Below are 15,139 nucleotides of genomic sequence, written 5' to 3' on the forward strand. Positions count from 1 at the left end.
TAATGGGGTGATCCGCACCATTGACGTTTTGGCTCAGCACTGCCCCCAGGCCTGTGTCCGAAGTGTCCATCTGGAGGATGAAAGGTAAGGAAAAGTTATGAGCTTTTAAAATAGGTGCGGACGTAAGGGCCTGCTTCAAGTCACTAAATGCAGCACCTGTCTTTTCAGTCCGTACCACAATGTTTGGGGTCCTCTTCTTTGTCAAGTCAGTCAGGGGCGCCACTCTCTCTGAGAACCGGGGCACAAACCGGCGGTAGTATCCCGCTAACCCAAGAAAGGCTTGGACCTGCTGCTTGGTTCGCGGACGAGGCCATTTCAAAATGGCATCTACTTTGGACTACTGTGGTTTCACGGTACCCCAACCCACCAGGTAGCCTAAATACTTGGCTTCGCTCAACCCGAAGAAACATTTCTTGGGACTGATCCGAAGCCTGGCCTCACCAAGTGTCCGCAATACCACTTTTACCTGCTGTAGGTGTTCCTTCCATGTGCTGGAATAGATGACCACATCATCCAGGTAGGCAGCACTGTATGAGTTATGAGGCCTGAGCACTTTGTCCACCAAACGCTGGAAGGTAGCTGGAGCCCCGTGTAACCCAAATGGAAGGACACGATACTGCCAGTGTCCGCTAGGGTTGCTAAACGCAGTCTTAACCTTCGCGTAGTCCGTTACAGGAACCTGCCAGTTCCCCTTTGTCATGTCCAGTGTGGTCAAATATTGAGCCTGTCCAATCCTCTCGAGGAGGTTTTCCACTCGCGGAATTGGATAAGCATCGAATTGGGAGACTTGATTAAGCTGACGGAAGTCATTGCAAAACCTCCAACTCCCGTCAGGCTTAGCGACTAACACAATGGGGCTGGACCAGGAACTATGACTTTCCTCGATTACACCTAGTTTCAGCATGTGTTTAATCTCAGCCCTTTTTGCCTCGGGAAGCCGATACAGATGGACTATAACCCCGGGTTCTGTCACAATGTCGTGCCCAACCAGAGAGGTCCATCCGGGGCTTTCACTCAGTACCTCCAGGACAGACAGGATAACTGCTTTGAGCTCCTGTCGTTGTCTGGGACTTAAATCCGCACCTAAGTTAAGGCTAGCCGTGTGAGCAAAGAGTGAGCGGGGCTGACCGGAGGAGGGTCCCTGTCCTTCCACGGTTTCAGCAGGTTTACATGATAAACCTGCTCCCTCGGCCGATGATTGGGTTGACTCACCAAATAGTCGACGAGTCCTTTCTTCTCCTTAACTTCGTAGGGACCTTGCTAATGGGCAAGTAACTTAGAGTGGGAGGTAGGTACTAGGACCATGACCCGATCTCCGCGTAACTGCGCGATATATTCTAATATATTTGTAGAGGGAAGAGCCTCTTCTTCCCATCCTTCTTTTGTCTAATATGCCCCGGGGTTGTCTAGGACCACTGCATTTTTTTCCAACTTCAGGGAATCGTCATTCCACTGCTCCCTTTTAAATGAAGCCGGCGTCTCTCTAAATTGAAACCACAAGAGGGAGAGAGGTTCGGTGTCGACCTCAAGGAGCGTGGTTGCCTCCCATGATTATACGCCGTGGAGGTAGCTTAAGGCACAACTAGGTGGTAAATGGGTCTCTGGTTTCACAGGGAGGCCGGCACTCTCCTCCGAAAGAGCATAATAAGCACCTTTTGCCTCCCCCCTATTGAGCAGCCCAACTCTGTGGGCCCCACCCACACACTCCCTGGCCTCTCTAGGTGGCCTAGTTATGCGTGCCAGGAGCGGAGCCCGCACTGGGTCTCACCGAACCATGGGACGCCGTCCCCACCTGAACACTCGGCCCCAGTATGCTCCCACCTGGGTGCATTGCAGGTTCTGTCCCCTTCTCCTCTGGGACTTCTCCATCCTGCCAACTATGCCAATATCATAAACACGAGACAGAGTCATATAAAGGTTTGGGCAGCCACCCATATAATCTGGTATCCTGGCTGCAAAAGTAATGTTCAACAAATACAGCACTGATGTGCACAAAACTCCAAAACAGAACTGAGGGAATAGGGAAAAGATGGAGGCTTTTAAAGGAGAAGACAGGAAGTAAAGTCAAAGAGGTCAGGCTCATGTAGGTCTTCTGTCATTGGTGTAAGCCCGGATGTGACATCACAGGGGCCGGAGCCGGCAAGGTCTCCTTCCATTGGCTCGGTCCTGGAAGTGACATCAAGAGGACCAGGTGGAATCTCCTGTGAATGGTCTGCAGGCAAGGGAGAAAAAGAGTCAGTGCACTCTGCCACATCCCGGTATATCTCGGAACTTTCCTTGTGTGTGACAATATATATATATATATATTTGTATATATATATTTGTATATATTGTAAGGGACAGCCGGAATCCCAACACAGCCAGGTTGCCCAAGAAATGGAAGGATGGGGGATGGCAGCTTCTTAAAGGCACTGCCTTACCCAGAACACTAAATGGCAGCTCCCCTGGGTTGCAGTGGTGGCCCGGATTCCCACAGAACATCATGGGACTTGGAGTTCTTTACCTCAGTCCTAATGGGTAGTGTGGGTGCCTCCAGGGGATGCTGCATGGACTGAGGATCTGTGGCATAGGGTTTCTGCCACACCCAGAAGTGCTGTTGAACCACATGTGTGGAAGTGCTGCAGATAGAATAAAAGGCACTGCCTGCCTCACAGAAACAAGCAGAGGCATGTGGAAGGTGGACAAAACTTGCTAGGATATGACACACTTGCACATGCAATGTAGAAGTTAGAAAATCACTTATACAGCTGAGTTGGGGAGTTCCGTTTAGTTCAGCTTGGTAGGTTACTGCATTCTGATTCAAAAGACCTGGGTTTCTGGCCAACATGTCCATGTGAGGACATAATGGATAGGGGCAGGTGATAATTTAAAGGAACTGTCCAGGTGTTTCTGAGAGAAAATGGCGGGAACTCCAGTTGAAAGAGGTAGAGATACGTAGGTCTCATATGAAAGTAAGCACAAGGTAAGAGGTGCACACAGCTCAGGAGCATCAAACCAAGAGTCAGTGGATTCCAGATATTTTCAACATGTTATGAGCTTAATGCCGGCCCTGACAGCTCTGATGTGGCAAGCGGAGATGAGGAACCTCAGCAAGTCACCTCTAAACAGTCCCAAGAAAGAGAGGATTAGTGATAGTAGGAGATTCCTTTATTAGGAAAATTAAGACACAAGTTTATTCCATCATTCACTTTTATTAGGTTAAAGGAAGAACACTATTGAATCCACTGAGAGACAAAGCATTATCTTTAACTCTCTTTTATCCATTATGTAGCGATTTCAGACAGAAGAGCTACTAGAATCATTATAAGATTGAAATGTGAAGTGCAACATAAAAATTAGCCAGTTTTACAAGAAATGAAGGCAGGTGGGGTGGTGGTCTACATCCTGAATGTCTGATCAAGTAGCAAATATCAAAAGGTATTTTTGATGTGGAGCACTTTTACTGTTTTCACTATTGATTTCACAACTCATATTCCGTGATCACTCTTTTTTCATAACAGTAAAACAATTCCCTCCTCTCCGTTCTTACATGAGTGAAAAGCATCTTCTGTATATTTGTTTAAAACTGCTGTTATGGTAGAATAACACATAACCTTTAGGACAAATTGGTAATGGTTACACAATAGTGCTTGAATATATGTCTTCCAGATTAAGAAAGTAGGCTAATGCCTGTTTGAAAAATAACATACAACCTACTGCAATAGAAGGATGAAACAGCAAAACCCCATTATTTTTTGTCATCTCAAATCATTAATGACTAGATATCTTAAAATGATAAAGGCAGGAACGAACAGTGATTGGATACATTAAATAATTCACACGTCATTGATTGCTTTAAATGGTTGAATAATTTATTATTTATGTACCTGAAGGTATGTTATGCTCCTTTCAAAAAAGTAGGCCTTGGCATCCACTTTAACTCAGCAAACTGTATTTCATAATTACGTGTTTCATTGTTATCTCAGTTGTATCCATTCTAAAAGCATAATTGTGAGGAACAATTATACTGCCAGGAATTGTGTTGCTATTTCTGTGCAATTTCAAAATGTTTTTATTTGTTCTAGGTGTGTTTTTTTCATACTACTTTATTCTTAAAGAAAGTTATCAGATTTAAAAGAAATGTACATTTACATGTGCATTAACATTAACATGTTTCAAATATGTTTGTTAAAAAATTTGATTTGCTTCATGTCTATATTTTTTCACAGATGAAATACTTTAACAGTTCCTTGCCAAAATTGTTTTTTAAACATACTAATTGATTTTTTTATGTTTAATATGGATATGGAATAAAATGTTTTATGAAACTTCCAGAAAATGCAAAAACTGAATGTTGTCTGCTCCAAAGGGTTTGCTTACAAGGCGTTTCTATGATGTTGTTTATTTTAGAGTTAGCTTATGAGCATTTTGCCAGTTGGAAACGTCCTCACAGTCATTGCCAAAGTCCTTTTCTAACTGATTCATCCACCCTTTGGTGCTTGATATGAATAGCACATTTTTGGAAATACATATTTGCTTGCATAATAGTGTTTTTCATGGATGTTATTTTGTTAAAAATATTATGGCTAGAAGATTGTCTAAAACTAAACTTGGAGTGATTTGTTTAGACCAGTTACTCAAATGAGGATTTTTCATTCTTTCATAAATAATACAAACCAGCAGGGGTACCAGGTGTTGCCTAGGGTGGAGTGTAGTGCAATAAAGTCTCCAAGCAAAACTTTTGCTAACTAAACCCACTGTGGGGAGCAACTTTGCATACCTGTTGCAAAAAACTCCTCCAGGGGTACTTCCCTAAAGCACACAGGTGTGGTCACTGAATAAAGTTCCTAGGGGGGAAAAATTCAGAAAAACACACAGCATATGGTCTTTCCCTGTTCATATGTGGAATGTGTCCAAATTGTGGTGGGGGAGTTCAGCGGTGTGGATTTGCATGCTGGACAAACACACAGACATACAAGTACACATTCAGATTTACATAGTAAATGATTAATTTAGAGTTACGTGTACAGGTTGTCCCCTTGGCATTAAGTTCTAGAGTGAATTAACCTCTATTTTCTGTTGCTTCTAAATCGTTTCCCACAAGACTTTGTCCTATGATGGTGCTAACTAGCCTTATAATGTGTTCTAAAGGGCTTTTCTTGTATGGTAGAGAAGTAATTTTTCATTTACTATTTAATAACAATATAAAGACTCCTGAAAATATGGTATAATGGCATATTTGCACAATTGTTTTAATTAAGTACCATTTCAGCTACAATAGTTAAAGTCAAGTTTTAAACATTGGAAATGGAAATACTGTATAGGCAGTTTTGTAATGAAATTTTGCTACTGCTTGAATATATTGTACATTGTTTAACTTAGAGGTTGGGGGCAGGGTTACATGAAATAAATCTTTCAGTAATTTGTTTTTGTTTAATGAATCCTATTAAAACAATTTTAGCTCAAGTGTCAAAGTGAATCCATGTCTGAATTTAACATTTGTCTAGATAAATATTAAGAACCCATTATTATTATTTACTAACCATTTTCTTTCATCCCATCAAGATATTTTAACATAAATATATATATATATATATATATAAATTCAAGCTAGTGTTAGACTAGTAACATTATAAGAAAAATTAAAGAAACAGTCTGTTGACAAGTATAGGGACCAGATTACTAAATATTGCCAATTTAGTCAATGTCCATTTTCTCTTTGGTGCTATGGTTCACTTGTTGGCAGATATCTTAATTGGTAATTTGGATAGAGTGCTACATACATTTGCTTGAGCTTCGGAATGCTTTGCTTGGCTATGAAAACAGAAGTTTCGTCTTGACATGTATTTGTTCATAGGGTTCAAGGTTTTCTATGAGATGCCTAATTCTGTTGAAAATACTGTATTTGTGCAGTGTTGTAATTGTGAGCTATGTTTCTGAAAAACACTTAATATTATTCAACTGTCCCACCCTTTTGGAATCCTCAGTGATCCACCTTTAGATAAAGGTACAGTGACTGCAAGTAAAAGTACTGAAGTGACTGCAAGTGTTAGATTCAGAGTAGTACAAGAAGGGGATACATCCTCTTGTTTCTTACTTGCCCAAAGCTGTTGAATGTGAATTTAGTCAGAATTAACTGCTTTTTTAATACAGCAGGCAATGGAAATAGCCCTGTAGGCAATTTTAATACTAAGCCCCAGAAAAAAATATATATAAAAAAATATTTAGAAAATTCAAGCTGTCTATAAATACAAATGAAAGTACCAGAAAACAGAGCATAAATGAAAAAACATCTAAATAGTACACTATGAAATTGTTAGAACTCATATAATTATATGCAACATAGCAGGCAAATCTAAAAGGGAATCTTATTTCTCTACAGTTGTTGTAAACAATGCAAGAAGCTCAAAGTGCTATTTTCTGGGTATCTAAAAAATCCAGCACCACCTCTAAAGTGGAGGATCAAAGCATTGGTGGAAAACTATTTAGCCTTTTACAGAAAAGGAAATTGTTTAGGATCTAATATAATATAGACATCAAGAACAGTGTTAATTGAACCTCCTTTTATTCAAAATACTGAATTTTATAGAATAATTACTCAACTCAAACAATCAACCCTGCATTCTTGATTATGTACGTTTCTACAGGCCTTTTCAAAATAGTCTTGGACTGCTTAATTGAAAGTATACTAGACATAGTTAACTGCACAACAGAGTCTTTACAAATAGAAGTATTTGGACTTGTGCTAAAGAAAAATAACCTTAATTGTTTGGTTTTGGATAATTTTAGACTTATCTCTAACCTACCTTTTTAAACAGAAAATGCTAGAAAAAGTGGTTTTCTAAAAGCTTAATGATTATGTGAATATTTAATAAAAATGATATTCTTAAAAAGTATCTCTCACGTTTAGGCATAGCAAAGACACAGAAACTGTTTTAGTCAACATAGTTAATGACTTACAGGTAATAGCAAATAACTTAGATCACAGCATTCTGTTAAACCTCCTTAGACATCATGTAGTGCTTTAAACAAGTTTCAGTCATACATAACAACAAGAAACTTCTGACTGAATATCAAAAAATGCATGATTTTGTGTATGGTATGCCTTCGATCAGTTCTTGGTCCTGTATTATTCTCACTATACATGCACCTATTAGGTGAGATAAGTTTTAAATATAAATTAACATTCCATAGCTATGCAGATGACAGCTCTATGTACCTATAATGGCAGATTAAACTAATCGAGGGAAAGAAAAGAAACTTCACTTATTGATTGTGTTAAAAAACTTAATCATCTAGCCTTGCAGGTCAAGAAAAAATCTAGATGTCATTATGGTTTCAGAACTAAATTGTCTTTTTTTTTTTTTTTTTGCAATTAAGAAGCATGCCACAAATTTGACCTTCATATTGTAGTAATTAACAGATGCTTTTAGTTTTAGCTTGATAATCAAGGCTACTGGAAAATATATAACTCTGCTGCAGCTTATTTCAAAGTCAGCCGCAAAAATTTGAATGAATTAGAGTCATTTTCATTATGTTTCACCAGTATTATCATCAATGCATTGTGTGCCTGTTTCTTTTAGGAGTTATTTAATTCTAAAAATACATGTACTTGTCTGTCAGGCTGTAAACAGTCTTGTACCTTCCTATATTTTTTAATGTCTGCCTCCACACATCCTTAATTGCAATCACAGATCTTTGAAAGTTGGCTTGCTCAGTGTTCCGAGAGTCAAGCATAAATCTTACTGGTGCTTTTATGCACCTAAAATCTGGAATAATTCACTAGCAAAGTTACTTGAGGCTAGTACAGTTGAACAATTAAGGAAAGTGCTTATAACACATTTTTTTAATTTGGATTATTCAGGATTTACGTGTTGTACATCTGTTGAAAAGAATAAAACTAATAATGCATAATCACATGTATTAGGCTAATTCACAGAAATGTTTATGACTGTGTTCCTGAATAGAAGTATTAGACAATCCTTAATATTTATATATATTTTTTCCAATTACAAATATCCTTTGATTTTGATGATACTGGTAGCATTGAATCATGTAGGATGTTTCATGTTACCTAGATAATGTTGAATTACTTCATTATATTTAAATAATGTACAGAGCTCAGATGGGCTGGGCAGTCTTTTGTCCTTAAAACTCCTAGAGATTTATTTTCTACAGTATCCTTACTTAAATTTTTGTTTTTAATCTAGTCTCTGTTCATGTGACCATACCATATATCATCAAATATTATCATCATCCAAAAGAACATCCTGTTAAATTCCCAGCAATAAACAACTCTTTATTCATTCATTCAAGGTGAGGGTCGTCCAATTTTATTTACCTTGCCTTTGCTATGCAGAGACAAAGACAGAGCGAGAGAGAGAGCAAAAGGGAGGAGGGACTGAGGAAAATGAAGAAAAAATGAGCCATAACCAAAGTCTGACACTTGCCATATATTGCTTACTATAAGTTCAAATTCTACATTAAAACTGATTTATGAAGTGTTTAAAGTATCATTATTTTTCCTGTAAAGTGCAGAGCAAATTAAACGATTATGCTCTGTTACTTTATTGAGAAAAAGCTATGTTAAACAATTAAATTTGACAGTCAAACCATTATATAGTTAGATAATATATAGCAACTGCACCTTTTAAAAATAATCAGTGAAATACCTGCCTTTTATTTTTGACTCTATATAGTATTAAAATCATTAAATTTCATTACATACTCTTACTGCATTTGACTATATCCATCAAAATTCTGTTTTAGGTGTTGCACTAATCTAATTTGGTTGTGATGTCTCTTTTACACTAGGTTATCTTCAAGAAGCCTATTTATGGACTAAGCAAGTTTTGTCAATAATGGAGAAGTCACTTGTACTCCTTCGAAATTGCAGATGGATCCTTGTATGAAGGAGTGGCATATGGCACATATACAACAAGATCCTTATTTCAGTACATGTTTCTTGTCAAGAGACACTTTGACATTAGCCACTTTGATCATGTATGGATTAAGAAGCACTTTGCCTTCATGTATAGGACAATCCTTCCAGGTAACTATTTTTTATAGAGTAATACTATCTATACCAGTTGGTGTACCTATTGCTTAGTTTTTATTTTGTTGTGGGAATTACTTATCCATTTTGGGATGTGCTAATCAAAACATTTTTTAATTATAATTCATTATACAACGTTAAATTGCAATATACATTATTTTACATAACATTCTGTCACTATGTAAATTTACTTTTGATTTCAAATCTTATTCAGATTTAGACCTCTTATAATAATATGTTGTAAGAGATTCTTCCTTTGCCTCTCAGAATCATTCTTTTGCTTGTAGTGCTGAAAAATAAAGACAAAAATAATGAATAATGGTGCAAAAAATTTTATCTGGTTCTAACAAACATATGGCAAACTATAATATATGAAACTATTTTCTAGCAAGTGCATTCCTGTAAGCAATTCCTGGGTATAAAATATAAATTGGAAAATTCATTACAATAATGGTAAATCCCAGTAATGTAGGTTTGGTTTCTGGCCCAGTAACTATTTGTGTGGAGTCTCTGCATTCTCTTCTTGTCTAAGTGGGTTTTCTGCTGGTGCTATGGTTTCCCTTTACATCCTGAAGGCATGCATATTAGGTGAATTAATTGCTAAATGTAAACTATTCAAACGAGTGTACATGTGTTCTTCACCGCACATGTTTTATATTGTTCCTTCCAAAGTTGACTGAGCAAGGTGACTCAAGCTTCTCTATCTCCAGCAGTAGTGTCCACCTTGACCTGGGAAGTTCTCAGGACTTCCTAGGCTAACAGTATGAGCCTGTTTCTCTAATCAGTGATCCATGCCAGGTATGTACAAAAGAATTTCATTCGTATGAATTTACCAGTGAGCAATTTTTTTTTTTGTTTAGTACCCAAAAGTCATCAGTATGGAAAAGTAAACTGGTAAATTCACAGCATCTTACAAAGATGTAGTTAATTCTTCACCACTGCTGGTTCAACAGCTGCAAAACTGTGAATTCTGCACCATTCCTTTTGTCAATCTCATGCTCACATTTTCCTCATGTTATGGACACTCTGTAGTGAGAGAGTGTCATAAGTGAAAAGGAAGGACCAGGAGATGAAAGCACCATGAAGGATAGGCAAAATGTAAGTCAGGGGACATGGGAAAGGGTCGTATGACATATAAAGATGAGTATCAAAATGAGTATCAAAGCCTATAATGCAAAAGTGAGGGACCTCTCACAAATATCTTCTTGGAAGTGACTTTTGGCTACCTTTAGAGAGAGAATAATTAGTTTTTTACGGAGAGTTGTTCAGTCCAAAAGATGTTTGGATATGTGTGACACCATTTTAAATAGGGACTACAGGTTGACAGCAGGTGCCACAATTATATTTAATCATGTGACTGGGAAAATACATTGGTACAAGGCATGCTTTGGCAATCTTAAAATAGCATAAAATAGTGGTGCCCACTTCAAACAACAATCCAAAATAGCACCAAGGTGATGTTATCATCAGAATGATTAAAAAAAAATTTAGAACAATACTATCCATAAGTAAAATGAACAGTGTACAACAATGCTAAAACCTGCCAAAACCTATAATTTCACACCAGACTAAGACCCAGTGATGTTAAAACAAAGAGCTAGTGAGTTTCATTATACCTCTCCTATACCATGACCTATACCTTGAAGCCCCTTTAAAGCAGTCAAGAGGCAAGCAGCCCTAGCCATTCAAATTAAACCTCCTTCTACAGATGTTATGACAGTTAGTGTATCTTTATTATCCACACGTAGAAATTTATTTTGATCTAGTCAGCAACATATAAGAGCACATTACTTACGACATGCAAAGCATGCAATTAAATACAAATTAACGACATAGTTTTATACATAAAAAAGCAGTATTCTATAAAGTTGAATTTGACTTATTTAAACGTTTTATTATCTTTGGCATAAAACTATTTCTACTTCTGTTTGTTTTAAATTTTGGCAGCAAGTACTGTATCTTCTCCCAGAAGGTAAAATTTGGAAACAGTTACTTAAACAATGTGTCTGGTCCTTTACAATTTAATCTGCTTTTTTCCATGCTCTTTTGTTATAAATTTCTTTAAGCCCTAGTTGTGATAGTCCACGGAGAGCAAAATGAGTTATTTTCATGTTTAATTTTTATTATTCACAGACAGTCCCACCAAACCAGGCAGGGAGTGAAAAAGTATGTATGCTGTCAGCATGACACATATAGTTGATGATGAATTTGTGAGCATCAGGGAAGTTCTTTTCTAGTTTCTCAATTTGCATTTGCACTAATAAGTTATCTGTGACAAAAAAGCTTTGTTAGCTGTCCAAGGCTCATACTGTATATACCGTCACCACATAGGTTCGTCTGAACTCGCTTGCATGATAATGTGGGCGCAGAGAGACACACAGCAGTTCAGTGTCTCCTGAGCATGTTTTACATTTCACCCACACAAGTAATCACTTTAGCTGATTAACATAAAAGCACAGCCCTCCTCCAGTAGATTTACCAGGTATTATCTGTCCAAATAAACCAGTCCCTGAAAGCCATTCAATTGGAGAACTTTGTTTGATACATTCTCAGATAACCACATCTTAGTGAAATACACAGGCATCTCCATATTCTTGTATACAACATGCATTAACAGCGAGCTTGTTGATTTCTACTTCTGAAAGACCACACGTTGGCAAGTAAAATAGTATGGAGTGGGGGCGTTGTTTTCTGTACCTGAAACTCCCTGTACAGTCCACCCTGCTTACCTCTTCTGTGATGGGATCGCAGGTATCTCCACCATTGCTGTTGCTTCCGATTCTCAGAGTTCAGTATCTCTTTAGATATTTCTTTGTTGATATCACTCAAATCAGTATGTCATTTTATAACTAACAGTGCAGCATATGACTATCTAATCTCCTGTGATGAATCCATTCTAATACTACTAAAATAAACAACAAACAAAAACAATTGAAACAATACAGCAGACTTTCATGAGTCATCAGCAGAGCACCACCTCTGTTACTGTTCTACATTATATGTAGCCAATACTTTGCAGTATCACACCACTGAAATAACGTTCAGTGTCCTAAGAGTTAGTTTCCATTACCAAGGTTTAGTCCACACAGATTTGTCCCTCACATGCAAGCCAACTTACAGAGATTGCCCCTAACTTGCATGTCTAAATAGTTTCTTCAGAATAAGACCAGTGTTGGATGTAATGCATTAAAAGTAACGTGCATTGCATTGTCGGATAGCTTTTTAAAGAAAAGAGTATCTTAAGACTGGAGTACAAATCTCTGTCTCTCTTTCTCTTCCTCTCTTTCTCTCCCTTTCATAGCATTTCTGGACTCCTGACTAAATGTTAAGCTTTTATAAACAAAATACTGTTGACAAGAAGTATTTCCTCTTCAGCCAAAGCATCATTTCAAAGTGCATCATTGGATTATTTTTTTCTAAACCTTAATTAGTCCATAACTCTGTAATACCAGAAACCATTTAATAAGATTTTGGATATATGCTAATAATGTTGTGAAGAAACCAGAATCCAGTAGCATCTTCATTGTACATTTACACACTGACAACCTCACAAGTAATGTAGTCAGAGAAAGCAACCTACTAGAGACATTCATAATGTTTCCGCACTTTTTAACTCTATTTATTAAGAATTTCAAAAACAAATTACATCACTTTTCTACATAGTCACCTTTGTTTGTGATGCAATTTTCCCAGCGTCATACCATCTTTTTAATGCCTAATTACTACTCCTACTGCCTTCACCGTTTACAACAAAAATATCAAAGTGTAGAAACTTTTTGACCGTCCCTCGAGGTGGTGTATAGACATTAATTCTACAGTGGAGTGCATCTAGTAATGATCTGCACATGTTTTGAATTTAGTTTTCTTTAACAAGGCAGTTTTAAGATCAAATGAAAGGATAATGATTGCCTTGTAATATGGGAAGTCTACTGGAAAAGCAGACTTTAGTCACTGGTTCTCAAGTTTAGACCTGGGTGTCCAGGTGGCCTCAAACATTTTTGTATGTTAAGTCGGGATACTTTAGTGTATTTAAGATTTTCATTATCATCATTATTTCTATTCAGCTTTTCCAGGTGTTCTTTGTACTTATTTATTAACACCCGTTAGGAGGTTTGGTTTTTCCAATTGTTCCTTTTACTTATCATATTAGCATGGGTATTGTTGCCCATGCACACCAACTGTGAACTGGATTTGGGAGTCTGACAGTGGGTTGATGGCTGCAGTAGATGTATGCTCTATCCAAGCTTGGTTCCTGAATTGTACTCAAGGTGTAAAAATGGATGGTTGAATGACATAATGTTGTTCTAGTGAGAACTGCTGTCTTCTAGCATATCACAGCTGTTTTTTTTATTCTCAGGAAACTCCAGTGATCTTCATTACTTGCATCTATTAATCCATGCATCCACTGGGCTCATTTAAAGAATCTGCCAGACAGTCAAACATGTAGTGCTTTTTCACAACTTTTTTGGAATAATTGAAACTAGATGACAGAATAAAAAAAAAGAACTGTGAAAGTAGGTCAGCATCCTGTTTTCTTTATTTCGAGAAAGAGAGGATGTGAATAGATCCTAGTATACAGTATATGAATAGATCAGTCATCTCAGCATTATTTTGTATTCATAAAAGTTTGGTACTGGAAGGGAGCTATTTAGAAATTTTTGTGACATGACTTGTCTATATTAGTAAGTCTTTGTTTCCGAACAATTTTCAGGTAAAACAGAAAACAAAAATCTAGAAACTGAAGCAAAGTTACAGTAGATCAGTTCCCAGAGACTCAGATTGTACTTTCCTTAAGAAAATAGCAGTAATGTAAAGCTACAGCTGTTGTGGTACAGTGTTTGGGGTTAAACAAACGTATGTATCCATTTTCTTTTATGTGAAACAATTGCATACAAAATTTTATGTAGATACTGTAATGTTATTTTCATTTCATAATGGTCTCTATCAGGCAGTCTTGACTCAGTCTTAAAAAAAAAAAAAAAAGCTAACCTTGATCTTAAAGTCTGAGCTAATTATTAACCTTTTTCAAGGTTCATTTTTATCTTTTGTTTGGGATTAGTCAGTGTTCTTGCAAATTCAAGCTCATGATAGGTACTCATTTGGCTTTGAAAAATGGCACAGCATGGAACCAGATCTTGGTAAAATAGTAAATAAAGTAAAACCTCGATTATCCGTCACTTGATTAACCATCAGTCTCTGTTAACTGTCTGGAAAAAAAACGTTGCACACATCAGCTTTGCAGTACGGTGGGAATTGTGCTTATTGGAACTCTCCCTTGTGCTAGTGCATAGTAATTTTCACCAATATCAGGTGTTATGCTACATTTTGAAATCCACAGTGTCAATTATGTACCTTCAGTTTTAATTGCTTTTCATAGCTTCTGTCTTTTGTTAGAGTTAATCTATTATACATTGTGTGAATGCAAGGGGTCGCTGTTGCCCTGTTAAACCTAACCGACAGATACGCAGACACAGGGTAAAAGCACGAAGAAGCTCTATAACTGTTTTTCCTTCTTCAAAGTGCCTTTTAATCACTACAGCCACCATAAACAAGTAAATAAACAATAAATCTTCACAATACTCTTTCCTCCACACCTCTCAGCAAACTCTGTCCTACTCCTCCCAACTCCGGCTCACTTGCTGGGTCTCCAGTAGTCCTTTTTATAGTACTTGACCCGGAAGTGCTTCTGTCCTTCCGTCCATGGGTCAAATGGAGAACTTGTAACTTCTTCAGCCCGGGAGTACTTCTGTGCTTCTGTCCCTGTGACTTTGAAGTACTTCTGGGCTATGTAAACAGTAGGGAATCCCCAGTCTCCCTGCAGCGTCACCTGGTGGCACCCATGGTACCCAGCAGGGCTGTGTTGCCAAACTCCAAGACCCATAGTGCCCTGCGGGCATCCGGGGCACCACTGCAGTCCAGGGAAGCTGCCATCTTGATAAGCAGTGTCCTTGCTAAGCTGCCTTCCCCCATCCTTTCATTACTGGGGCATCATGGCCGGGATAAACTGCCGGCCGTCCCTTACAATTGTTATGGATTCTAAACATATGCGTGTGGTGTTGGAATTGTCACAAAAAATTGAAATTATTAAAATGTTTAAGAAACAAT

At 37.6% G+C, this 15,139-nt stretch overlaps 1 protein-coding gene across 2 annotated transcripts in view; it reads left to right on the forward strand.

The window, feature by feature from the left end:
* dse (dermatan sulfate epimerase) overlaps positions 1-15,139 on the forward strand; it is a 90,333-nt gene that overhangs the window by 43,526 nt on the left and 31,668 nt on the right. The window contains exon 4 of one of the 2 annotated variants that reach the window (XM_039747963.1): positions 8,794-9,027. The exons of the other annotated variant lie outside the window; for it this stretch is intronic. Within the exon in view, the coding sequence (XP_039603897.1) occupies positions 8,794-8,891 (98 nt within the window). The 3' untranslated portion in view covers positions 8,892-9,027. Of the gene's footprint in view, positions 1-8,793; positions 9,028-15,139 lie in introns of those variants that run through there. 2 annotated transcript variants of the gene reach the window in all.

This window comes from Polypterus senegalus, chromosome 3, assembly GCF_016835505.1.
Source record: "Polypterus senegalus isolate Bchr_013 chromosome 3, ASM1683550v1, whole genome shotgun sequence".
In the NCBI taxonomy this organism is placed as follows: Eukaryota; Metazoa; Chordata; class Cladistia; order Polypteriformes; family Polypteridae; genus Polypterus; species Polypterus senegalus.